This window comes from Peromyscus californicus, unplaced genomic scaffold (genome assembly GCF_007827085.1).
Source record: "Peromyscus californicus insignis strain IS unplaced genomic scaffold, ASM782708v3 Scaffold_21__1_contigs__length_65335640, whole genome shotgun sequence".
Taxonomy (NCBI): Eukaryota; Metazoa; Chordata; class Mammalia; order Rodentia; family Cricetidae; genus Peromyscus; species Peromyscus californicus.
This window is the reverse complement of record NW_026294514.1, coordinates 2,619,713-2,647,351: the sequence shown is the minus strand read 5'-3', so window position 1 is coordinate 2,647,351 and position 27,639 is coordinate 2,619,713. Positions and strand designations below refer to the sequence as shown.

The window sequence follows — 27,639 nt, the reverse complement described above, 5'->3', positions numbered from 1 at the left end:
AATATACCTGGTCTTTAATTTTTTAATCTGGCTTGATCTGGCTTACTGCATTGGTGGAGAAACCTACCACGGGGTATAGAAAACTTAACCATCTTGTTGCTGAAGCCCGGGAGAAGTTGAGCCTCCCGCTCTAGGAGGACCTGGGTCCCCAGCCACGTGGAGAGGCCACTCTTCTTTTTAATCTCCCTCTCCACCGAACCGGATTGACTTTGGGGCTCAGGTAAGTCACCCATTTCCAGGCCACTGCCTATAGAGGTCTGAGACCTCTTCCAAGTCAAGACTCCTTCCGACTTTCAGGTTTTCCGCCAAGCCGCAGCTGCTCAGTGCGACCTGGATCCAGTTTTGGAGCACAGACAGTCTTTGCTCCGTGGGGTCCTTCGTAGAGGAGATGTCCTACACAAAGGCAGCTCCCACACGTCCCCCACCCCCAGCCCAGGCTGGAGCAGTGGTGCTATAGACTTTGGTCTCTGGCACAGACTTGGAAACGGGAAACTGCAGATTTAAATTGGATCTTCAGTCACCCCTGGGGTGTCTACTACAAAATTTACCCAAATTAGGACTGTCTCACACCATATGACAAATGGTTTGAGCTCCCTCATCCAGGGTTTTTGAGCCCTGCACTCCCGCCCTCCCTCTCCCCTGTTCTGTCTGTCTACCTGTTTTTCATGTCTCCACTCCTAGCCGGTCTTTCTTTCGCTCTTTCACTCTCCCCACCCCCCAATAATCCTCTTGCCCTCCTCCGTTGTTCCTGGTGTTCTCTCAGTGGCACGCCTTGGCAGGGCCCACAGAAAGGTGCCCACTTTGCCTTCCTATTCACTGGGCTCTCCTGACGTTTGGTCTGGTCATGCTGGGATTCTACCCACAACAGATCTGTTCTCTCTATTCGTTCCTATGTGCTCTCCCACCCTAAACTGTGTAAGTGTCCTGTGCTTGCGTTTGTTGCAATGTGGGAGTCACAGCTGGAGAGGCCAGCTGCTTCGTGCCCGTGTCTGTTCTCCCCTACAGCGTCGGCTGATCTGGTCCTCAGTAGGGTATGTACAGATCATTGTCTGTGTCTGAATCTAATTCCAGATTTTAGAGTCCGATTCTTCCTGCGTTAGTTTCCACAGGGGTACATGTGTGCTTGTCTGGCTCCTGCAGTCTACTGCATCCACATGGACATTTCTCCTGCTCGCTCCCCTCCCCCAACACCCTGGAAGACCCACAGCTTACGCTCTAGCCCTCTGTATTCTCCATGTGGCTTTGGCTCTTTTGGCCTGCAGACCCACATTCCAAAATCTCTTACCCCTAAGGCTCTACTTCCTCACTCCTAAGAATCTTTTATTCCTATGGTTTCTCGCATGCTGCACTATACTGTAAACTCTTATTTAAGGATTTGTAAGTTGCTCATCTGGCATAGTTTAAAATCTATAATAATTTATAACAAAGTCTGTTTCCCACAGAAAGGTTTGTTTGTCTGTTAGGAAAGTTCTGTCTACTTTGTGTGGATGGATGAATTTGTGCCTGTATATGTTCTTGTCGACATGGGAGCTACACAGAATTACTTCAGGCTAGTTGGGCGTATAACTGTATGGGGCCACGTCGTGCTTGTTTCTGACTGGTCTTGGATGCCGGAGTTTACGTGTTTTTAGCTCAACTGCCACTAATGCAACTAGCTGCCTGGGCTCAGAATTTGCATCTGGGATTTCCGGCCACTGAATCTGATGCACAAATAGAGATTCATATTGTTATGATATTGTAAACGGCAGGTCCTGGTCTGAGGGCTTGGGCGGGTAGAGTCAAGGTGCCCCACGCGGGTGAGAGACAGAGATGCCATGCAGACAGCACTCAGTGAAGCGTTTTATTTGGTGGGGGGAAGAGAGAGGGGGAGAGAAAGAGGGAAAGGGAGAGATGGGGGGGCGAGGGGTTTGAGAGGTGCGTACCTCCTGGGAGGAAAGCAGAAGAGAGAAGAGGGAGCAATGGGCAGAGTTTTTCCTTAAAAAAAAGACTTTTACGTCAGGACATAGGGTGGCGCTAAGGGGTGGGATCAGGATATTAACACATATGTCATTTGGGTATAAAAAATATTAAAGTTATTTTATGCTGTTCTACCTTAAGAAAAAAACAGCTAAGGAATTAGGTATGTTAAAAATCTGTAACAAAAAGTCAACTTAAAACGTGTAACTCCAAATTGGAACTGTTCTGGGAAACAACATGTGATGTGCCACCATTTTAATTAAGTACAGCCACGTGGGCAGTCACCATTTGACTAAGATTGGAGAGGAAGGAGGTCACGTGACTTCACTGCCATCTTGATTAAAGGTGATCACAGGGGATGGGCTTACCAAGGAGACAACAGGTCTCCAAGATACTTTGGGCTAGGATAGATTTCTATGATAATTCCTGTCCTGTCCTGAAAACAAGGTTCATGAAAGTTAGGATATAAAACATTGTTGGTTTAATGAGGTATTAAAGCTGCACCTGCATGCATTCATGTACAGGGACGCGTCTTCCTGGCAGCCAGATTTTGTAATGTAAGAGTAATCCACTTGGTATTGATTTTAGAGACACTAAATTATTTATACTGCTAAAACTTGGTTTTGCCTTATAGAGATACTAAATTATTTACACTGTTGAAATTTGGTTTTGTTTTCTACAAATTACTGTTGTGTTCTATGCCTTTGTTCTTGAAAACTTAGGACCTTGGGGCAGGAGAGATGGCTCAGCGGTTAAGAGCACTGACTGCTCTTCCAGAGGTTCTGAGTTCAATTCCCAGCAACCACATGGTGGCTCATAGCCACCTGTAATGAGATCTGGTGTCCTCATAATAAATAAATAAATCTTAAAAAAAAAAAAAAACAACTTAGGGCCACAGCTGAACACCAGAGACTGAGGTATTCCTTCCTATGACACAGCAAGACTCTCCACCTATGGTCTACTCAGGCTAACAGAGACTGATTTAGGAATGTATGTCTAATCTCCTTGCTTTTACTAATATTATTAAGCTGTAGCTAGTTTGGTAAACTAAGTCATACAGAAAACTGCTGTGTTTTATAATGGTGTACTATAAAAGGATCAGGAAAGATTTCAGTCTCTTTGTGGACTGTGTATTAAAAAAGCTTCAATTAAGAATTTGTTATTTCTTAAGGCTAAACTTATCAGAGATAAAGATATAAAATTCTAATCTTATAAGACATACAAGTTAACAATCAGTCACCTCATAAAGAATCAACTTCTTTGATATGTTCAGACTTAGCTTCTCAGATATTTTCTAAGTTAAACCTACAAGAACCTAAAAACAAACAACATTTGTCTAGTTTAGATATAATTAACAGATATGATATTCTGATCCTCAAACAGTTCAGAGATCTGAGAATACAGCATTTAAAATGTTTAATAAAAAAGTTTTTCATGATAGAGACATGCCAGCTCCTGGCAGCACTCCATCTCCTCCAAAGAAGATGGATGGGCACAGAAGAACTTCCACCTGGAGCTTGCTTTCTATGTAGCAAATCCAGTGATGGAGCAGAAAAAACCTGCCTTTCACGTCAACTGCTGCCAAGACCCTGTCCAGACTGTAGACAAGCAGGACACTGGGGAATTGATCTCCCCACTTTGCCAAGACAAGGTAGGCCAGTCTCCCTAAATTCCTACTCCACAGGAAAGTCTGTCAGACCTTCTGGACCTGGCAGCTGAAGACTGACGCTGCCCTGAGACCTCTGCTGCCCACAATGACCATGGAGGAACCCGGGGTAGCTGTCTAGGTAGCCAGCAAGTCTGTCTTTTTTAATGTTTGTTTCACTTCTGCTTACTCAGGTGAAATTTATCCTTCTCAGATCTGATGGTGTTTGATGACTAGGCTACTGATCGCTTTCCCAGTTCAATAGCCTCCCTCCCCCCTACAACCACCTTGGTAGTTCATTAGTTCATTAGTTAAGTTTCTTGTTTAAAAAAAAAAAATTACAGACAGGTTCGTCTTGTTCACAGGTTTCATAGAGAGGGATAAACGGGTTTCAGATGTGGCTTTCCACTAAGGTATGTAAAGATGTTTTGGACTTCTTCCCCTTTCTATGCTAATATTATACTGGGATTTCAGAAGTTCAGAGCTTTAGCATTGATACATGGAGTCCTGATAAACAGAGCACTGACTATTTACCATTCGACCACAAGCTCAAGATTTTAAATTTCTTCTGGTTGTCTTCTAAGTACAGACCTAAAGAGGTGTGTTCCATTAGGCTAAAACAGGCTCTCTAGACATAGAGGAAAATGTCCATGCCTTTTAACCCAAAGCCATAGCCTTTGCTATGACAACAAGGCATAAATCTGTTCAGCTGCTTTACAGACACCTGCATGTTTCTGGGGAAAGAGTGCTGCTACTGTGTCAACGAATCTGGCCTGGTGGAGACTAACACTTACTGGCAGTCTTCACTCTTCCCATGGCTAGCCCTGCTCCTAGGGCTGCTGTTAATAATCTATTTTGGGGGGCCCCCAGGCGGTGGGATCGGGACCCGTCCCTAGTGCATGAGCTGGCTTTTTGGAGCCTAGTGCCTATGGTGAGACCCTTTGCACAGCCTTGGTGCAGGGAAGAGGGGCTTGGACCTGCCTCAACTGAGTGTGCCAGGCTCTGCTGACTCCCCATGGGGGACTTTCCCTTCGACGTGGGAATGGGTTGGGGGGTGGGAGGAGGGAGGAGAGGGGAATCTGTGGTTGGTATGTAAAATGAGTAAAAAAATCTCTTAATAAAAAAAAAATAAATAAATAAAGGGGAAAAAGAGCAACACCTTGTTTAAAATGTTTTGCATTGCTATGGACGTTAGTTTATCGGTACAAATTTAAAGTTAATTTTGTTATACTGTATGTATATTTCTACTCTTGCTTAAGGTATTATGTTTATGTAACTCATTTAAATTGTAATGGATAATTAAGAAATACAGATTAATAATTAGTCATCCATGATAATAAAAAAAACCAATAATCTATTTTTTTCTCCTAGCAACTTGACTTCTCCACTTCCTCAAGGAGCAGTTGACTGCATGCCTTTCCATCCACACCTCCTGCTGACCATGAGCCCACAGACTCCCAACTCCCCCTCCCCACATCGTCCCATGCCAGCAGGAAGTAGCCAGACTTGAACTATATTTCCAAGAAGGTCAGGATGCTCGGCTGGAATCTCCAGCCCGGCCCCAGTTTTCTCTCTTCAAACCCTGCCCTCTCAGAGACCCACCAAAAAAGCCCAGTTCTGCATTCTCAGCAATGGCGGCAGCTCCTCCCCGAGCCTGCTAGCTGCTCAAAACCCCACCTACCATGATGGGGCCCAGCTTGTGGAGGATGGATCATCGCTCTCCCCACCCCCAACCCTCTGCCTACAGGGTATTTAAGCCCCTTCTCTCAGAGCGGCCATGTGATTTCTCTCTTGCCACTTCTGATGGAGGACTCACCCTGGAGTGCATTGTTCAAATATACCTGGTCCTTTGCTTTTTAATCCGGCTTGATCTGGCTTACCGAGTCAGTGGAGAAATCTACTAGTGCTGTAAGACTAGCGCTACTGAGATGGAAACAGGAAGATCAAGGTAGGGTTTGAGGCCAGCTTGGGATACACCAGACCCTGTCTGACTTACTAACTAAATGCCAGAATGAAATTACCAAGTTGCCACCGAGTATCATTTTGTGCATGTGGTGTATGTGCGTGTACACATGATCCACTGTTTGCAGATGCAGGTGTGTGCCTGTGGAAGCCCAGAGTTGACGCTGGATGTCTCCTTAGGTCACTCTCCAGTTTACTGTAGTGGCTCTCACCGAACCTGAAGCTCGATCCAGCTACTCTAGCTAGCCAGTCTGTCCTGAGAACCCACCTCCACCCCGTATGGGGGGGTACCGGGCACACTGTGCCTGCCCCCCTTTTGTGTGGCTCTGGGGACGGGAAGCACTTTATGCAGTGAGTCACCCCCCAGTCTTCTACTGAGATCGTCATTCCTTTACCTGCCCTTAGCTCAGGTCATGCTAATAAACAGACACGTGCAGGAAACGTGATTCCACACTAGTTGTGAGAAACAGGAAGCAAAACTTTTATTTCCAAACTACCCCAGGCACACGCATGGACATTGAGTCCTGCTGACCTCGTTAGGACACAGGAAGTTTTTTAACAAGGACATTCACAAGGACGCCCACCTGGCAAAAGTTCTCACATGTGCCATTCTTGCCTTTAGAATTGAAGGTGTTTTTTTTTTTTTTTTTTTAATTGATTATGTGCTTAACTTTCAAGCACTTTCGGTACTTGAATAAGAATAAGGCTTTTTTTTTTTTTTCTAATTATCACTCAAGGTCGAAATAAAAGAAATGCCTATATAATGATTTGCCTTTATTGCCTGTATTTTATTGGCCTTCTGTGTCTAAAAAGAAATTAACATTTTCTTTCCAAGTATAGTTTAACTCCACGTATAGTTATAATTTAGATCAGTCGTAATGAATTTCATACTACAGATGCAGTTACCGAACAGGCGGTGGCTTAGTTCAGAAGCTTGCAAAGAAGAGGTATTTTATTCTATTCAAAACGTGTGGCTTACCTCATGACTAAGAATTAACTTCAAAAGTAGCATAAAAGTCCTTAAAAAAATAAAGTAAGTTAGTAAAACCGCAAACAGGTGCGTGCAGGAGTTAAAAGGGGCTTTGCCATTGCCTGCATTTTCCCTTATGGTCTGCACTTTCAGAGGCCTGGCTGAGGTCACTTAGCAGTTAGTTCATCGGGCAACCGGTAGTTTAGGGGACTGTTTTCTGCCTTAGGTTGTTACCAGGTGGAGCGGACCGAAGCCTTATCAACTTATCGAAACTGGGAATTAAGGGCAAGGAGCCAAAAAAATGTTCCATTCCGCACAGCCTCAAGCCACACTGTCCTTTTGGAGTGAATACCCTCACACAGTGGGCAAACCTCCATGTGCTCGGCCCTAGTTTTAAGGACGGAAATCTGCAGCTTACACACCCGCGCTTGCTTGCATGTTTCCCCTGGATTTTCTCTCACACCGCACATCTGACAGTCCATGTGATTTCACCAAAGCCAGGTATTACAGGGTTAGGTGACAGCTGCCCATGCTGTCCACATCCGCTGCCTAGGCACGTCTCACACGACCACACTTCAAAATGTAGAAAGAATTACAAGCGAAGGGGTGGAGATTTATCTAAATATAGTCCCGGTCTGTTTACTTTACACTCACCTAGTGGGTCTCTAGCGGCACTCCACATACACCCACGCTGTGTAGCATCTCTCAAACTGCTCCCTGGCTTCACAGCTACGCCACCTACCGTGGCATCTGGGCCTCAGCTTTCTCAGATGAGCTCATTCAACCTAGAGGCTAGTGGGAGGACCGAGAGGAACCAAGCCGGGGAAGAGAGTTGCTTGCTACTCTGTCTTCCCGCGCGGATCTCTTGGCGGCGGCTCCTGCAGAGCTAAAAGGGACCGCGCGCGGGAGCCTCCCGGCTGGAGACTCGGGGCTCTGTCCCGGTAGGCAGGGCCAGGCCGGCACGGCCTAGCTGCAGCGGCCGGGGACCTCGCAGGCCCCTGCGGCAGAGGCGAGCAGCCTTCGGCCGGAGACCAACTCACCTGCCCTCCGCGGAGGCGATGGAGCGCGCGCCGCTCGCTCGCGGGGACCCAGATGCGCCGCGGAGGAGGCGGAGGAGGCGCCGGCGCGGGGACACCGGGGAGGGGGTGGCGTAAGCAGGAAAGAGGATTACCTAAGCGGGGATGCGGAGCCCAGAAGGAGGCTACAGCCTTTCCCTGAGAAACGGAAGAGGAGGAGGAGGAGGGGCGGGCGAGGAGGAGGAGGGGAGTGCCAGCGCCAGGAGGTGGTCGCGCGGGGACCCGGCGCCGGCGTCCTGGGGCGGTCGCAGCGGGCCGGGAGGACCGCGGAGGTCACCGCAGCGAAGGCGGGGAGGCGCCCTGCCTCTCCTGGCTCCCAGTCGTGCTGCCCAGTTTCTGCCAGGTCCCCGCCCCGTCTCTTCCCCCGGGGCTGGTGGCGTGGAAAGGCGCGGTGACGCCTCTGGCTTCTGGGGCGGGCGAGGGCATCCCACGCCTGCCGGAGTCTGGCGCCCGCGACGTCACAAGTGAAGCAGGGTGAATTGCATGGGAGGGCCAGGAAGCTGGGGGTCGGTCGCCTCATCCACAGTTCATGGCATGCGGATTTCTCCCGAACTGCCCACAAACTCTGAGACTATTCCTCCTCCATTCATTAGGACTCCGGATGTTGTGGGTTTGACAGATGGGTTGGAAGCTGTGAAGCTGGACTTCCTGCTAGCGACATTGGAGTATCCTTGTTCTAATAGAAGTGTCTAGGTGGCTGCACGTTCGTTTAGCCAAAGCAGTGTCTTCTGGGCATATATGCCTTCTATGTGGGCCAAGGGCCAGCCAGGCAGGAAGCGCTTCTTGGGTGCTTCTCGTTGCATCCCTTGAAAGTAGTGCTCGGTGTGCCTTAAGGATAGTTGGGAATGGCAGGTTGGAACAGGAATGAATGGTGATGGACAATGGGCAGCAAGGGTGGGAATTTCAAAAGGGCAACAGAAAACTTTGGGATAGAACGGGCTCAGGGTCTCTGAGTGCACTGGGCCTTCTAAAGCAGCGCGTTACAGCCCTTTTTACTTTATACAAGCAGTGCAGGACAACCCTGCAAAGCCCCAAAGAAGCCTGCAGAAGAGGTTGCCCTTGCAGGAGGTGGCTGGAACTGGAACGCTCTTCCACAGTTCCAACTAGCAGGTTTTCTCATCTACCTTCCCCCACACCGCCATTTATCTGCAGTACTGTGATGGCGACTCTGAGCAACAAGGAGCCACTGGGACAGGAGCCTGGGGCAGTACTGTGAAAAACAGAGCCCATAGTAACTCAGCTGGCTCCTGTAGGTCCCTCCCATTTCCAGCTTTCATTCCCTCTGCAGGCTCAGTGGATGCAGCCTTCTCTCTCAGATCATCTTTTTATTTTATCTAGTTTTACTCGTACAGAGTCTCTCTTTATAACCCCCGCTGGCCTCAAATTCACGGTCCTACCCCCTGCCTCAGCCTTCTGGGCGCTGGGAGTACTGATGTGTTCCACCAGGCCTAGATTCTCAGGTTGTCCTTTAAATCCATTCTCTCAAGTTCCTCCTTGCTGTTACTGCTGTTACTAGTTATGAAATCAGATCTATGACAGCAATATCAAAAAATAATATAAATTTGATATTTAGAGGAAGTAGATGGAAGGTGAAGAATTTTGTCCAGGAGCAGAATTGGAGAGGGGGTAGAGTCGGGGCTATGAATCTAGCCCACTTCTCTGCTGCTGCTGCGGGACCACCCTACAACATATATCGCAGTGAGTCGCTTGCTTGCTTAGAAGCCTTCGTTAGCTCCTGCTCTCCAGTAATACTACAGCAAGCTCCTGGTGACCAGGGCCCATTGTCCCCTCTTATCTGTCAACTTTGCCACTCACATTTACCAAACCTGGCCTAGATGTCAATCCATAAATACTTATAACTCCATGTTTGTGGACGCCATCTCGACGGCCGTGAACAGTCTCCTGCCGCTGTAAGACTGTTGTGACAGCCGTGTAACTGGCAAGTCTCACCTCTACCACGGCTGGTGAGAGGACAGAGCAGGTAAAAAAAAAGATGCCACCAAGCCTGAAGACCTCGGTTTGCTTTCTGGTACCCACATGGGGAAAGGAGAGAACCCGTTCCCAAAACTCTGACCTCTACTCGTATGCCACGGTACATGTGTGTGCTCACATGCACACACAATAATAACCATAAAAAATTTTAATTCTTACCCCAGTCTCATGGTAGTTATTACAGTTGTTTGTATTTTATAATGAAATATGTATTTATTATTATTACATTACAAAGAATTTTTATAATATAAAGAAATATTTCTATGACAATTAAGATGTAAAGGGGTTAATTTGCTCAACTATGTAGTATTTGGTGAGACTGTTTGAACCTGGAAATTTGGCTCCAGTACTCACATGGTATTATCATCATTTTAATATCTTTGTCAGACTGTTATGGCTTAACTGTAAAGTGTTACCCACAAGCTCACACGTTTGGACATTTCATCCCTAGTTTGGGGTCCTCTTTTGGAGAGTTATAGAACCGTTGGGCAGGAGGTCTCACTGGAAGAAGTGAGTGGTGGGGAGTGAGCCTGGCCAGTAACCAGCCTCTCTGTGTCTTTTTGGGGTTTTGTTGTTGTTTGTTTTATTTGTTTGGTTTGGTTTTTGTTCTTCTCTCTCTCTCTCTCTCTCTCTCTCTCTCTCTCTCTCTCTCTCTCTCTCTCTCTCTCTCTCTCGTAGGAATATGGAAGAACTTGGAGTTGTGGGCGACAGGAGCCTTAGAACATTGTATGCAGAGCTTAACAGGCCCTTCTGTAGAAGAGCAGAATGCCAATAGAAAGATGGACCAGAAAGAAACTTCTCAAGAGGTTTCTGAAGGGAAGGGGGGCTTTAGGTGAAGGAACTGGCCTGAAAGCCATTTGTATTAGATTCTTACAAGGCCTGGCCACATTCCCTGCAAAGTGCAAGCAAAGCTGGGTTTGTGAGGAATAATTGGTTTTGTGCAGGAAAGTTGAAGCAGCATGGGATTTGCTCTTGCCGCTTGTATCCAGATTTGCAGTGAGAACTCTGAACAGAAAGTGAAGGAGAACAGTGTGGAAAATATGCATTTGGGCCAGGAAAGGAGGAGGAGTAAATTTCAGTTGTGGACAAAGTCACTGCTGGAAACGCTGCTGACTGTTAAAGGGAACAGCACAGCCTAAAGAGGAATTTCCTGCTCTCCACTGCAGTAGGAACGGTCTTCAGTACAAGCCCCCACACACGGAGAGCTCCTAGGCAACCTACTCCAACTCAACCAGCTAGGAAGCTGTTTAATTAGGTTCAGCCATGTTGGTAATCGGAGGCTGCCACAGCTGGGGATCGCCTGTTCAAACACAGGGGGGACATTTTATCTTTGAACCATAGTATTTCATTCCCACCCCCTCTAGGCTTATTGACACTTCATAGTGAAAAAATGGATTCTGTCCAACTGCAAAAACTGAAAGTCCACAGTCTGCCTTAACTATTAATGCCTAAAAACAAACAAACAAACAAAAAAGCAAGTCACCGACTTTCAACATACAATGACACAGAGCAAACGTTCCTGTCCAGAAAGGGGCAGCAAACCACAGCAAGGAAGGACTGAGCCAAAGCAAAGCCAAACCTCTGTGCCAAACCCCGCAGCCTTGTGTTTGGTGGCACCAGCTGGGATCCAGTGGACCTGGCTAACCCTGCCCTATAGCTCCGCTGCCTGTAGCACATGTGGTCTTTCTTGGGCCAACTGTTAGGAAAGGAAATACAACTTACCCTGTAAACTATAGCTGTTGGCATTTTGGATGTGTGTGTGTGTGTGTGTGTGTGTGTGTGTGTGTGTGTGTGTGTGTGTGTGTTTTTAAGTCTTCTTTGTGCATATATGGATGAAAAAAAAATCACCGTAGAATGTTTTATAAAGTGCCCTTTATCCACTATAGAAGAGCATTTTCTCCATTTCTGAAAGAGTTTTCAATGGTGTATTAGCCATCTTATTTAAGGGTCAATGGCCACAGTCCAGGTCTTCTCAGGCTTTCTTGACTCTGTCATATTCTTTATATAGAAGTGTATCTAATGGGCTCAGAGGTGGCCCTGCAGTTAAGAGCTTATGCTGCTCTCTCAAGGGTCTTGAGTTCTGTTCACCACACTCACATGGTAGCTCACCACTGCCTGTAACTCCAGCTCCAAGGGATCTGATGCCCCCTGATCTCCACAGCACAGACACTCATGTGCACCCCCGATATATGCAAATATTTTGAAAAAATTGTATCTGTCGCTTCAAACTTGCATCAAACTGACCAGTCATCACACAGACCAGCATAGTGTGCTGGTCGCTGTCTGTTGGACAGCTGGAAGTGACTGGCTGTGGTTCACCAGGTGAGTGCTGCAGCATTTACCACCTGTATGTCTGCTGTTAGGCAGATGTAAAGGTAACTCTACCATAGGAGGCTTGGTAATGAATAATTGCATGATGCTCACAGCATAGACTGTTTGAATTGATATCGTCGTGAGTCCGTGTACTACGTACGTTGTACTATGTTACTTTGGTGCCACCTTTACATTGTTAATGAACACAAATCAATCTTAGAAAAGATTGAATTTCATGAAACTCAGATTCATGTGAGCTACTAATAAAGAAACTTTTAGAGAGGACTCCTTAACATTTGTGGTAGATAGACTATTTAAAACTGGAGTTTTAGAAGGGCAGAGTTATTAAGCTGTATAAACTAGAGGGGATCAAATGAGGTATTTCAGCTAAGAGTTAAAAGGTCAAAAGCAGAGGATGGACAAGTCATGATAGATATATTTAGAGTCACATCCTTATACTTGGAAATAATGTTTTCTCTTTTCCAGGTCTCACCAGGCCTTGGGTACAATGTCGACCTGGTAACATGGGAATTACAGTGTTCCACTTGCCCATCCACAGCAGGGATGCTCACTGAGTTCCCTCACAACCACACAGTAGCTTTGAAGTACATGGATCCTGGGATTCCAGCTCTTCCGTGTCTCAAGGAAATTGCAGGTTGGAATTTAAGAGTGAAAATTCTGGGAAGGGGTGTTGGGATGCCTTTCCCCTTGGGCCATCTGCATGCCCCCTTTTGAATGTCTGACCCAGCTTCTGACAAGGAGGGGCCACCTTCCCTGCTGTCTGGCACAGAGGTTTTCCTCTGCAGCAAGAAGATTATCAATGAGTCATTTCCTTCCTTTCTTAAACTTCCTGGACATTTTCTTGTTTATTTTAGCTTTCCACAGAGGACTCTAACAGGAGCTTATGTGGGGTTTCCTCTGTGCTCATTAGTTTGTGAAACTATTTCAATTCAAAGTATGTTATCTTGAATGTTCATGCTCTAATTATTCTTTTTATGTATTTTGCTTCAAAATGAGTTTCCTTAGTTTTGTTTCCAGAACTGTATACAATTTGTTTATGTTTTGATATTTTGTGGTAAGTATCAACATAAATTAATTTCATAGAAAATAATGCATTTATTTCTTAAGTATTAAAAATAAAACATTAAAGGGTTTCTTTAAAATATCTGTACACTGAATCAAATTCCTTTCCTAAACCATACCTGTGGTGTCTCTAGACTGCATGTCACCAGATCATTCTGGAAGGGCAAGAGAAGACCGGGCTGGGGGGCAGGGTTCTCTCCTATGCTGGTTCTTTTGACTTTGAAATTTACCAAAACTCTTGCTTTTGTGATCCCAAGCAGTTTCTTAAGCTTTTTCTACTTTCAACCCTTTTTGCCTGAAAAATATTTAATGTGACTTTGGGTATACATAAGATATATAAACTAGGCGCTTAAACCACACATTTACTGACAATAAAACAGAAAAAAAAATTTTAAAATAATTCTTTGAAAAAACAAAACATAAATACCAAAAAATCTTTGGCATAAGCAACCATTTTAACCAAATAATGCAAATTTGCATACCAATGAGATTAATGTAGTTGTTTATTTCTATATAAGAATTAAATCTTGGCTGAATTTTTGATACCACAGGACACAGAGCATCCATCTTCAATATTTTTCAGAATTGATCAATATTCTGATTTTATAATCAGCAAAGCTGAGAATGCTAGAGTTTTTTGCATATCTAAAAAATAAAATGACAGAAGTATGTTTGGGACCATTTCAGAATTGCTGGAAATCCTGTTATAATTACAGGTCAAATTTGTTTAATTGTTTTATGAATCTCAAGTCAGCAATTCAAACAGTGACTTTTAAAAAATCAAACATTCCAAGCAATCCACAGATCTACTGAATTGTTTACTTATCTGTTGAGAAATATTGGTAGAAAAATAGTCAAGGTGGGTTTTTTTTTCTGTAATTAAACTATTGTTTCTGTAAGAACAGAAACATTTGTAGGTCCAGTGAGAACACTATTATTTATAACATACAATATTTGCAAGTCTGAGCTGAGGTTTGGTGACATCATGAGCTTTCATACAGGGGAGCGCTGTCAGGAACACGTTAGATTCATCGTGGATTTTATTTTGAATTACTTTTTGGCTTTTGTGCATTCAAAAAATTTTATTGTTGCCAGTTTCTTTTGTGACCCCCATATGTGGCTGTGACGTTGGGCTTTAAAGTGCCTGGTTATTGCTGCTGAGTCCACTGTAAGTATGTTTGGGCACCATCATGACCCTGATCCCCCAGAGCTTAAAGTAATGTTACTTTTCAGAATGATTATACGTATAAAATATTTGATCTTGTATGCTTTTTCACAGTCTCTTTGTCGAATGTACTGGTAGAAAAATATTTGCTTAGGTGTGATTTATCTAGTGTTTCCTCTAACTCCTGTGAGTGGGGAAAATACTGGAAAATCAGGAGGAGCATCCAGTTGATTCTGGTCTGTTGGGAGCACAACACTAACGTCCCTGTGCCCACAGATCTTCAGAGAAACCAGGAATGTTAAGCACACGGGATTGTCTTTCCAATGGGAAAGACGAAAAACCTGTTCTTCCATCAAGAAAGCTGAAAATTGGAAATGATTAACTGCCTGGTGATCTGTGTTATCTGTTGGGCCAGGCCATATCAAGCTCCCACAACCAGGACCAGAGGTGGCTAGTAATCTAAATGACCCTTATAGACAGAGGTGCTCCCAAGCTCCCACAACCAGGATCAGAGGTGGCTAACAGCCCAAGTGACCTCTACATATCTGTATGACAGAGACCAGAGCAGACCTTTAGGCCCTTAAGCTAGTACAGGTAGCCTATCTCTAGAACTCATCTTCTTGGAAGAAATGGCATGTACCGAGTTGAGTTTCAGTGTAATTACGCTTCCTTGTGCAGTGGGGATCTTATTACACCAGGAAACATTTTTTTTTAATTGTACTGAACTTAAATACATTGGGAATAAACCTCCTCTCATTAGACCCCCTGAAGTCTGATCCAGGCTGACAAAGTCAACCTGCAGGAGGTTTTCAGTCTTCTCTCTTCATGGGGGTTCAATTTCTTGTATGACACCTGCAGGGACCCCCTCACTGGTCAGTTTTTTTTTTTTTTAAAAAAAACTAACTTCACAGTTTTTTTCCTTCATAGTCATTTTACCCACTTCCTATTCTTTGTTTTACTTTTTTCTATTCTCCAAATGATTGTGAATAGTTAATTATCTAATTGACTTATACAGTTAAATTTTATTTTGAAAATAACAAATACAGTTGTTTCTACAGGTCCAATAAATTCAAAGAGGCTTGTAGGCTGGGTGGTGATGGCACACGCCTTTAATCCCAGCACTCGGGAGGCAGAGCCAGGTGGATCTCTCTGAGTTCAAAGTCAGCCTGGTCTACAGTGGGATCCAGGACAGGCACCAGAACTACACAGAGAAACTCTGTCTCGAAAAAACAAATAAAAAATAAAAAAGAGGGTTGTAGACCACTGCTTGACATCAAGATGAGAAGGAAATGAGTTCTCAGCCCCTGCTAGGATCTCCCATCTCTGATTTTCTGTTCTCTACTCTTTCACACTGTCTGTTCTCACAAAGACATGTGAAGACCCCAGCGTGCTATCCAGTGTGAGAGCAGGTCCTGCATCACGGCCTCTGTCTCTAATCTGTATCACTGGTGATATCAAAGTCAAAACTAGGGAAAATAGATCCTTGATGATACCAATTTCCATAAGTCTTTCACCCACCGCAAACTTACAATGTTGCTGCCTTAAAAATACAATGTTGCTGCCATGCCTTCCACTGTCTTTTTGTCTCTAAATATAAACAGAGATCACACACATTTAAATCAGTTTTGCCACCAGTATTGTGGGATGAGTCACTTTTTTCTTTTGTTGACTTAGGATTTTGGATGGAAGAGTTTCAGTGGAGGGTTTCTGAACATAATAACAATATAAGAATAATCATACCAATAATTACAATTTTCTCTTTCCTTATCTCTTTATCTTCCATGGGGGAAGAGAATGAATGGCAAATGACTAGTAGAAACTTTCTGAATACCAAATACTTGAACAATGAAAAGATTTAGAAAAGTACTCAAGGTTTTTCCTGTACATGGCAAGAGCATACCAACTCAACACACATTTAATTTTATTTTTCCTCCCCCAAAGAAATATAGATATTTAGAAATCCAGAATGAAACATTCATGTGCTCTAAAATTTATATTATGTATCTATGCACATGGATTATATGCCTTGCATATAATGTTGCTATGCATATGTCTCTACAAATACTCCTGGAGAAACCATGAAGCATTTAGTGTGATAGTTTGCAGAGGCCCTTGCTTTCCCAGTTCCCTGAGGGACTTGCTAACATCACAAGTTTCATAAACTTAGCAAATTGTGTCTACATAACATAAATATTCTTTACAATGAATGTAACTGACCTTCTGTGACATGTGGACATTGTATTGTTACTATGTACCAAGGCTAGTATTGAAAACAGTATAGTCTTTAAAATGTCAGCATCATATTTTATATTGTAAATGTGTGATGTATTTTAATTTTAATTACTGGAGAATGTCATCATTACTGGACATGTCATATAGCAAATCAAGCAATCATTAAAGTTTTTTTTCTCTAATGAATCTGTTTTAGAGGGACTATCCTACAGACAAACTTGTCTTTCTATTTTCATGGATGGGATATAGTCACCATATATGGTGAATGGCAACTCATTAGGAAAAAAACTCGTTCATAAGGGATTTGTGGGATTACCTACCCAAAAGGAAAAATATGGCATATAACATATAATAGCCCTTATTGCCTTTAAATCCAAGTTTGAGAGCTAGGGAAATTATTCAGTTATTAAGATCACGGGCTGCTCTCCCAAAGGACCAGAGTTTGATTGCCAGCACCCACATGGCAACTCACAACAGTTTATAACTCCAGTCCCAGGGGATCTGATGCCCTCTGTGGGCACTGGGACATATATGGACATATATGCAGACAACCTATATTCATAAAAATAAGTCCATAAATAAATAAAATCTAAATCTGTGTTTGCTTTTGCTAACTGCACATTCTTAAGTAGAACAATAAGACATGTAAGTGTGAGTAAGAAGCATGTCATGCATTTCCACAGCTGTACACTGTTGATATTTTGGGTCTCACCTCTCTTGAATGTTCCTGGACATATACATATTTCTTTTATTTAACAGAAACCATTTAAAAGTTTCCCCTACTTTATTAATGTTCCTATTACACTGGCTGCTGTTGAAAGTGATTCTGTGAGCATGAGAATTGGTCGATGACCTGAAAACTAAATCATCCTTGCCTGACAGATGCCATCACTTTGGAACCTATGAACAGCCCCAGGGGTCAAACAGATGATTAAACCTCATGGACACCGTGGCCCATTCACAGTTCAAAACAAGCTCTGGCACTGCAGAAATGACTCTGCAGTCCAGTAGACTTGCTGCTCTTACAGAGGACTCTCATTCAGTCCCTAACACCCACATAGTAACCTGCAACTGTCCGCACTGCAGTTCTTGGGGATCCGATGTCCTTTAGAGGGACCAGGTCACCATGGGGTGCACAGACGTGTGTGCAGGCAAACACTCAGGCTCATAAAAACTCAATCGTAAAAGACAGCGACAACAGACTCAATCAAATTGCTCTACTTGAGTTCAAAAAATGAGAACCTAACTGGCCAGTTAGCACAAAAATGAAAAACAATAAGAAATAACTGTGTCAAAATACTTTCGTGGGATGATGCTATGAAGTATAGTTGATATTGGTCCAACCAAGGAAGGAAAAATCTCTTACAAGTCAAGATGGAATGAAGGTAAAAAGATACAGGGAAGAGTGTGAGAAGCCAGATGCATTTCCTCTGATACACTGGATGTGTTTCAGAGTGAGGCTGATGGGTTCAAGTCTGACTACGTCATAGTTCCACTTAAATACCTGTAAGGTGGCTTCCCAGGCCTTTGGAAATCTGAGAAGGGGAAATAGAAGACACAGTTACAGAGAGACAGGAGGAGAGTGGGTTAAATGGGGAAGGGGAGGGAAGGGAAGAGAATGGGAGGGGAGGAGAGGGAATGGGAGGGGAGGGGAGGGAATGGGAGGGGAGGGGAAGGAAGGGGAGGGGAGGGGAGAGAGGGGAGGGAAGGGGGAGGGGAGGAAGGGGAGAGGAGGGAATGGAAGGAGAGGGAAGGGGAGGGAAAGGAAAGGTAAGGAGGGGAGTGTGAGGAGGAACAAGAAACACTAAAGGCCATTGGAAGGACTATATGGAGATCCAATACTGTAGAAGCTTCTTAAAATGCATACATATATTAAAGACATCTAAAGTCATCAAAGAATGGGGGAAATAATGCCCCAACTAGACATCTCTTGCCACCAAGTGAAACATCTAACTGCCAGGAATGGGTTACATCTAGTAGAGTTGGTGGCCAAAGGGGTCCCATGGAAACCCCCAAGTAACTTAGTGTATTGTCAAGGCTACTGGTTGCTCTCTACAAATGGACAGCAAGGCTCTATTGCTGAAAACAAAACAAAATTAAAAAAAAATTACTTTCCTATCTCATTAAACACAGAGAAGTTGAGCTGGAGTCTAAATAGAGCCTCTGCCTCTACTGACTAGTTTTCATGGTATTGGAAGGCACTCTGTACACTACCAGAGGAGAAAAGAAACTGCCAGCCCAGCTATTAACCCTGTGATCTACAATGAGGAAACGCCTGCATGATAATTCTGGTGTAACAGTGATACTATGTGGGACTAACCAGCCACTCTCTGATTGGATTTAAGGCCCACTCCATGAGACGGAACCCATGGCTGACACTATTTGGGCGGCCAAGAACCTGAGACTAGATAGACCATTGGCCTAGGGGAAAACCAAATACTATTGTTCTGCTAGAGGAACATAGCCATACAATGACTCTAATGGCACTCTTTATACCCACAGATGAGTGCCACACTCAGTCGTTATTACAGAAGGCTTATTTTGAAGTAGATGGGAACTAACGCAGAGACCCACAACTAGACAATGTGCAGAAAGTGCAAGGGTTTGGTATCAAGCCTAGATGGGAAGTCTTCATCAAACCCTTCCCCTCAGGGCTCAGGAAGCAGTGCAGAAGAGGAGGTAGAAAGATGGCAAGAGCCCAAGTGGTTGGATGCCGTAAAGGAAACAGTGTCTTCCAAACCCAGCAGGACTGATGCACATATGAACTCACAGAAACTGGCAGCATGCACGGGTTCAGACCAGACAGGGTCCCAGTGCTGAGCGGGAAGTGGACATGAACTCACATCCCTAACTGAGAAGCTATCGCCAATTGATATCCACTTGCAAATGAAAAAGTATTTTTCTCCAATGGAGTCTCACTGAGTACATAAACATAAGTAAGGGCAGGCGCCATCCCCAGCAGTAGACAGCCAACACAAAACAAACTTTTCAATGGTGTTTTTATAGACTTCTTGTCTCATATTGCTTTGTTTGGGAAATGTTTGTCTTATTAGTCTTTTGCTTATATACTGTGGGTTTTGATTTTGTGTTTTAATGAGTTTTGCTTGTGTGTGTGTTTATTGTGTTTTTTCTTTATTCTGATTTGGTTTTGTTTGTTTGTTTTCTAAAGAGAGAGAGAAAGAAGGCATGGAGTTGGGTGGGTAGGGAGGTGGAGAAGCTCTGGGGAAAGTTAGGGGAGGGGAAACATAAAATATATTTTCAATAAAAAAGTGTTTCAACATATTAACATATTTTGATTGTAGAAAGGCTCATTTAGCTTACTTGTAGGTATTAAGCAAGAAGGAGAAAGAACCAGAAGATTTCATTACTCAGCCTCATGCACCTCTAAAACCTTAGGCTCCATCAGGCTGCTCCTCTACACACGTAGAATAAGAAAATGGCAACCCCCTGAAGAGAAGTGCTGTTGAGTCATATTACAACATCTCTCATCTTATGACATAAAGAATGATATGCATGTCTTTGGGGGAAAAATAGATTGAGCTCAGTGTCATCATTGGTAGCCACTGAATCAAGTTTTCTAAACGTATCTGTGATAGACAAGGAGAACTGCAAGCCTCCAGCTCTGTTATCCCATTCCCTTGAACTTCATGCAGGTAGTCCACAGTCTGTGCACCCTCGGTTGGCTGTGGGGGTCCCTGCAGGCTCTAGAGCTGGCAGAGAAGTGAACTATGAGAGGCAGGAAGGAAGCCCAGTTCAGTATGGACACCTTAACTGGGCTTGTTCAAACTTCTGGAGTCTAACTCTGAGCAGTTTGTTTTTTGACATATTTAAACACAATACAACTTTGGGGAAAAGTTTCCTTGTGGCAATCACCACAACAAAAAGGCATGGCTACATTAAACTCATTTGCAAGGTACCTGTGACCTCTTCCACAAGAATCGGTTCTATTGATGGAGAAACAATGCTTAGGATCAGGGGATTAGGGTCAAGTCTGGCTCTCCAGAATAGCAAAGATCATCAGGTTAGTAACGCAACCACTCCCAGCCTTCTGGATGGAAACTAGGTATGCACACCCTTTCTGCTGAAGATATAAGCCCGAGTGTTTAATAATTCTTGTTTCTCTATTGCTATCTGTAAGCAGGGGGCCTCATATCCTTCTACAGTTGGTCTAAGTCTTAGGGGTACACTAAGACTACCACACTCACTGGATAAGTTACATCCTTGTGGGTCATTCAATCCTGATGTTGGCTTCTGGATCATCTTCGACATAGGTACTTAACTTAAGGATCACTTGCATTTTGACAATTTTTATACTCATGTTTTTCCACACAAACAAGTTTACCCCAATCAAAATGTAAGAGTTATTCATACGCAAAACCTCTTGCATGATCAGCTAAGTGACACTTCAAATTTGTAGTTTGGGAAAGAGAATTAGTGGGACTTGGGAGAGAGAGCCTGGTTGGTAAAGTGTTTGCCATGCAAATCTGCAGACCTGAGTGTGTTCTCCAATACTCATGTAAAAAAACAGGGGATACAGCAGGCTTATAATCCAGAGCAGGGGAGTCAGGGACAGATAGATTCTGGGACTGGTAGACTCACCAGCCTATCCCAGAAAGTGAGTTCCAGGTCCCAGTGGACTCATCTTAAAAAACAAGATGGACAGATGCTAAGGAATGACACTTATAGTTTACCTGTGACCTCCATAGGCACTTATATCAATGCACACACACCTGCACATGTGTGAACACACACACATGTGCACACACACCTGCACATGCATGAACACACACACATGTGCACACACAAAATTAGCATCCAACAAATAATCAAGAAGCAGCAGTGAGCTATACTTATTAGTGTGGTGATATTTTATTTGTGCTCTAATAAATAAAGCTTGCCTGGAGATCAGAGGAAAAACCCAGCCACTATATTAAACATATAGGTCAGGCAATGGTAGCACACACCTTTAATCCTAGCATTCAGGAGGCAGAGATCTGTCTGGATCTCTGTGAATTCAAGGCCACACTGGAAACAGAGCCAGGTGTGGTGGCACACGCCTTAAATTCCAACACTAGTTAACCATGGAGGTCTGGAGGTGTGTACAGACAGACAGGAAGTGACAGAGCTGGGCAGGAAGAGGTAGTGATGTAGCTGGACAGAGAGAGCAAATCAGATGGCAGAACAGCAAGGCATATAGGCGTGGGTAGACAGGAAGTAGGTCTCCTTGGAAGCTGCGGAGTTGGTGAGGTGAGGTTAGCTGTGGCTTTTCCTACTCCTCTGATCTCTCAGGTTTTAATCCCAAATTCTGGCTCCTTGTTTTTTATTTAATAAGACTGTTTAGCAATTCGTCTACATATTAGAAGTGTAATTCAGATTCAGAAAAGGGAAGCTCAATGCAAGCTAGGGTAAAGAGAGTTCATGAAGATCAGGTTTAGATGTCAGGATAGTCTTTAGAAAGGATAACAGCAGAACAGTTTTTGTGATATAAGGCATGTGTGAGCTAAGGCAGAGGGACAGAAAGTCACCAGGTGAGCAGGGACCTCCAGGAGGGACATATGCGGTAAGAGTAAGAAGAGTAAGTGGAAAACAAGGGCAGATAATCGTAAGGTGGAGCCTAGAGTCTTTTGGGCCCAAATCAGTCAGCTGGAATTGAATGCGATAGGCCATTGTTGGTTAATACAGATAGAATTTAATCACATGTAAAATTTAAAATGTTTCTTAAAAATGAAGAGACATGGGAAGTTAATTTTTATAACATTTTTAAACTCAGTATATCTGAAATATTGTCAACTTAAATGCACTAAATATATTTTTCATACTGCTTGAATTCAAAATTGTTTTGTATTGTTTCCTCAGTGAGATTAGCTAGCTGCATGTCAATGGCTCAATATCCCCATGTGTCTAGTCTTAGCAATATAGGTACATATAACTGAATAATAAAACAAATCTGAATAATAAACAAAACTTGATATATTAATAGTTTGTAATGTGAAATGCATACTGAGTGGTGCCTGAAGTAGGGGTAGTGGGTGGATTTGGAATGAATACAGGGATGATTAGTACAACAGATGTGGGGTGTTGAGCAGGGGGATTTGAAAGATCTTTCAATGAAATGATTGAGATGTTTTAATGATTGATTGGCAACCAGAAGAGAAAAAAAGAAGCAAGTGTAATAACCAGATTCCAAACAGTCCTTAAGGCTCTCTGCCACCTAGTACCCAAACCTTCTGTATGAACTTGGGGCTGCCTTGTGTGACCAATAGAATAAACCGAGGTAAATTGCTCCCGAGATTAGGTTATAGAACACCTTGGCCTCTGTGTTGGTGTTATCTCTCTAGGACACCTTGCTCCGGAAGGAGGCAGCTTCTGCATGTGGGCAGCCCTCTGGACAGGTCCACAGACTTGAAGCAGCTTCTGCATGTGGGCAGTCCTCTGGATGGGTCCACAGAGTGAGGACTTGAAGCTTGGAAGTGGTTCCTCTTGGCGGGAGGATGGGGATTGTCGAGATTTCAATCCTAGCCAGCACTTTGCAACCTCATGAGCCCTTGAGCTCGCATCACCTGGCTAATCTCTGATTCCTGAGCCTCTGGGAAGGAGAAAGTTACTGCTTTAAGCTGCTTAATTTGTGAGGTGATTTGGAACAACCAAAGATAATTATAATATAGATAATAGAAGATGATCCTGTTTAAGAATGGGCAAGACAATGAAGTAAATACTTTACAAAAATAGTAACAAGATAAAGAAAAAGTGTTCAACATATTAAAGATCATGAAAATAAAAATTTAAGCCACAGTGAGATAACACCGCTCACCCCAGCATGACCAAAACTAAGAGTAAGAACACAAGATTTTGACGAGGATATGGAACAACCAGATCATTTTCTTTTCAGCTTCCAGCCACTTTCCTATGTAATTAAACAATTACCCCATGGTGTGGTGGTATTGTGTTCCCCCAAATATTGTGTACCCTAATAAATTTATCTGGGGTCAGAGATAGAACAGCCACTAGATACAAAGGCTAGAAAATGGTGGCACTCACACCTTTAATCCTAGCACTCCAGAGGTAGAAATCCCTCTGATCTCTGTGAGTGCAAGGCCACATTGGAAACGGCCAGGCATGGTGACACACGCCTTTAATCCCAAGAAGTGAGCCTTTAATCCCAGGGAGTGATGGTAGAAAGGAAAGATATATAAGGCATGAAGACCAGAAACTAGAAGCATTTGGCTGGTTAAGCATTTGGCCTGGTTAAGCATTCAGGCTTTTGAACAGCAATTCAGCTGAGACCCATTCTGGATGAGGATTCAGAGGCCTCCAGTCTGAGGAGACAAGACCAGCTGAGGATCCGGCGAGGTGAGATAGCTGTGGCTTGTTCTGTCTCTCTGATCTACCAGCATTGACCCCAATAACTTGCCTCAGGTTTGATTTTATTAATAAGAACTTTTAAGATTCCTGCTACACCATGGCCCAACAATTCCAGTCTTACATGTATGACCAAGATAAATTAACACAGACCACATAAAACAATATATGAAAGTTCACGGCATCACCATTCTCATTATCCCAAAGTAGAGACAACAAAATACCCATCAACTGATGAAGAATTAAAAACAAAACAAAACATAAAAACTTTATATCCAGAACATGGATGTAGCTCAGTTGGTAGAGTGCCTGCTTGGCTTTCACAACACCCTTGGTTGAATTCCCAACATCACTTAACCCAGGCATGGTGGTGCGTGCTTCTAATCTCCTGAACTGGGAAAGTAAAACATGAAGATCAGGTGCTGTGGATATCGCTCTGTATAAATAAAACACTGATTGGCCAGTAGCCAGACAGGAAGTATAGGCAGGACTAACAGAGAGGAAAATTGAGGGAACAGGAAGGCAGAGAGGGAGACACTGCCAGCCACGCCATGACAAGCAACATGTGAAGATGCCGGTAAGCCACGAGCCACGTGGCAAGGTATAGATTTATAGAAATGGGTTAATTTAAGATATAAGAACAGTTAACAAGAAGCCATTAGGCCAAACAGTTTAAATAATATAAGCATCTGTGTGTTTATTTTATATGTGGGTTGTGGGACTGCAGGGGCTTGGTGGGACCTGGAGAGAAGCTCTCCAGCTACAATCAGGAGTTCAAGGTTATCCTAAACTACCCAGCAAGTTCTAAACAAACCTCCCTCCCTGTCTCTCATTCTCTGTCCCTCCCTCCTCCCCATCACATGCAATTCCACCAAAGTAAAAGTATTATTCAATAAGAAAAGAGGAGAAGTGCTCATGCATGCTACAGTGGGAAGGAACCTTGGAAAATACTACTGGGGGAGGGGTAGAGAAGCGAAGGTCCACTTATTATTGGTTATACTCTATGTGCCCAAGGTAGGCACATGTGCCATCAAGCAGACTTCCTCTATGGCCTCTGCTTCCCTTGAAGTCAGGGCAGGAACTATATACAAATTGTCAGCTGCAATAAACTCTTTTCTCCCCAAGTTCCTTTTGGTCATGGTCTATTACAATAGAAAGCAAGTTGGGATAGATAGAGTCTCCTTATAGAATAGTGAAAATATAAGATGGATAGTGAGGGTAAGACTGATTTCTTAATGTACAAAGTGAAAATGTAGGGTCATTTGTTCAAAACTTATTAATAGGGACTATCAAGATGGACCACTGGCTAAAGGCACTTGGCCTCCAAGCCTGAAAACCTGAGCTCCATCCCCAAGACCCACATAGTGGAAAGAGAGAACCAATTTCTGCAAGTTGTCCTCTGACCTCTGTATTGAACTTGAACTATTAAACCTGAATGGGTATAGGTACACACAACAAACAAATTCATTCATAAATGAAATAAACATTTATATAGCAGAGCAGTACATCAAAATAGGGTCCTCTAAACATGGAGACTGTGAAACACCGGCCCCATTCACATGGAGTCAGGAAAAGGATGACTTGGCTCTGGTTAGAGCAGGAAAGCTTGTCTTTCCAGTGATGCATGCTGGGTAGGCTAACACAGTCATTCTTGATGTTGAAGTCAAATGGTGACTGCTCATACCTTTGAGGACTAATCTCAGGTCAATACTTCCTTCTGTCTGGTGTCTTCTGCTTGTATGGCGCCTGTTGGCTTCCTCTGTTCTCTGAGTATTATTATATGTGACCCAGGCCAGAAAGATAATTTCAGATCAAATATCATATAGTATGTCTCCTAAACGCCAGAGACTAAGAATGACCTCTTTAAGGCTAAGATATAGTGGAAGAGTGCTTATAGAATGCCTCGGTGTCCATCCCCAACACACACACACACACACACACACTTACTTTAACATCCCGCTCTCTGAAACTCTTCTCCGAATTCCTCAGTTCTTATTAATATGTCAATACTTGGTGATGAAATGCTTACAGCTAGACGTCTGGGTGGATCCAGAGGCAACTCATCAGTAGTGGGCAGTTTAATATGGGCTTTATTTAATAAGCTGCTTTCTGGTGTAGATATGCTTTCTCTGATAAAAGCGATTTCCAGTTCAGTTGGTGAACAGCGTCTTAATCAGATATTTTCATCTGTTGGAGGAAGACTGAGGGATCTGCAACTTTTCCCAAGACAATCAGAAATGTTTCAAAGCAAGTTCAGCTATGCAGAGCGAGTACTAAAAGTCACCGAGCTCTCCTTGACATCAAATGCAGTTCATCTGTTCGATTCTCAAAGAACGCTAAATTTACTGATTTTTCTGAGGTAGGGTCTTGCTATATAGTCCAGGGTGGCCTGCCACTGGTGAGCATTCTCCTGCCTCAGTTTTCTGAGTGCTGGGATTACAGGAATGCACGATCGGGTCCGGTTTAAATTTACCTTTTCATTTTAAAAATTATTAAAATTCCACAAAACTCCTTCGGATTAATCAATCAATCTCTGCTGGTCAAACTTGAAAGCCAAACCTGGACGACCGACCGGGCGTTCCCCAAGACGGCCTCTAGGGAGCAAAGTCATTTCCGTTTTGTGCTTTTCTCTGAGCCGTGGCTACCTACCTCTGCTCTCTCCGCCTTCGCTTTGGCTCCTCCCCCGATCCTCCCCGAACCCCGCCCTAGCCCCGCCCCTCACCCAGGCTCCGCCCCACCCTCGCCAGGTTCCTCGCCCGGCCCGGCCCCGCCCCAGTCCCCGCCCCTTACCCAGCCCCGCCCCACCCTCACCCGCTTCCTGACCCAGCCCCGCCCTGGCCCCGCCCTAGTCCCCGCCCCTTACCCTGGTCCCGCCCTTTGCTCTGACTCATTTCCTCAAGCTCTTGTGTTGCCCCGCCCGTCAGTGTAGCGCAGCGGAAGTGCAGGCTGTGGCCGCTCTGGCCCTCCGGAGGACTCGTCGGTGCCCTCGGCTCTCCTCGGCTCCGGTCGGCGGTGGGCGGGTCTGACGTGCCGTCTGTCCGGTCGCTCCGCTCTGCTTTAGCTCTGGGTTTTAGGCCATGGGGCAGCAGGATGTGTGGCGGCTCCTGTCGAGGTGAGTCAGCGAGCGAGCCAGCGGCGGAGGGCGCCCTCCGCTCTCGCCCGGGGAGAAGGCTCGCGAGTGTCCCCGCTGGCCAGCGCCGTCCGCAGCCGCAGGCGTCCTCCTACTTTGCTCTCTGGCACCGTCTCTGCAAAAACACCTTCATTTTCCGCTCCCTGTCTTGTATTCAGACTTGACCTCGCAGGCCTTTTCTTCCCTTTTGACTCCTATTTACTTTCTTTCTTGGAAGCTGGGTGCAGTTTGGGGACGTGCCACCGACTTACCGTGTGGGATCGTTTGTCTGGTCACACAGGTGTGACGGTTGCGTGCCAGGGCTCCGGGTAGAGGAATTGATTAGCTTTTCTGCTGCAGCAGCGTGGGTGTTTGGAATTCACAGGACAATGTTGTGGCCATTTAACGTGCTTGGAGGGAGCACAAGTCCAAATATTAACTTTTTTTGTTTGTTTTTTTCTAGACAGGGTTTCTCAGTGTAGTTTTGGTGTCTTTCCTGGATCTCGCTCTGTAGACCAGGCTAGCCTTGAACTCACAGAGATCCGCCTGCCTTTGCCCCCCCCCCCCCACTCCCTCCGAATGCTGGGATTAAAGGCGTGCGCCACCACCGCCCGGCCCCAAATATTAACTTTTTAAAGGCGCCTCTCACTGCAACCCCACCTCTGCAGAGGGAATGTGCAGTGCCTTGTCCCTGGTACCATACACAAACACTTTAGTTGTCCCTGTGAACCGCTTCATGGAAGTCCATTTTGGGTGCTGAGATGTTTACAGTTAAAC

At 44.4% G+C, this 27,639-nt stretch overlaps 2 protein-coding genes and 1 long non-coding RNA gene across 9 annotated transcripts in view; 2 read left to right on the top strand and 1 right to left on the bottom strand.

Moving 5' to 3' along the window:
• Inpp1 (inositol polyphosphate-1-phosphatase) overlaps nt 1–26,344 on the bottom strand; it is a 50,501-nt gene extending 24,157 nt beyond the window's left edge. Inside the window, exon 1 of one of the 4 annotated variants that reach the window (XM_052749413.1) lies at nt 25,701–26,344. Coding sequence is in view for 1 of the 4 variants with exons in the window: in XM_052749409.1 (XP_052605369.1) it covers nt 7,188–7,215 (28 nt within the window). In the remaining 3 variants the exon portion in view is untranslated. Of the gene's footprint in view, nt 1–7,187; nt 7,547–7,573; nt 7,956–25,700 lie in introns of those variants that run through there. The other 3 variants (XM_052749414.1, XM_052749411.1, XM_052749409.1) reach the window with 3 other exon arrangements.
• On the top strand, nt 9,481–16,580 carry LOC128117487 (uncharacterized). Its single transcript, XR_008220825.1, has 2 exons — nt 9,481–9,590; nt 12,401–16,580. It is a non-coding gene; the product is annotated as an uncharacterized LOC128117487 (long non-coding RNA).
• Nucleotides 26,345–26,679: 335 nt separating the features above from the next.
• The window catches only part of Hibch (3-hydroxyisobutyryl-CoA hydrolase), a 69,726-nt gene continuing 68,766 nt past the window's right edge, over nt 26,680–27,639 (top strand). For 2 of the 4 annotated variants that reach the window (XM_052749402.1, XM_052749400.1), the window contains exon 1: nt 26,681–26,865. In XM_052749402.1, the coding sequence (XP_052605362.1) occupies nt 26,831–26,865 (35 nt within the window). In that variant the 5' untranslated portion in view covers nt 26,681–26,830. Of the gene's footprint in view, nt 26,866–27,639 lie in introns of all 4 variants that reach the window. The other 2 variants (XM_052749401.1, XM_052749399.1) reach the window with 2 other exon arrangements.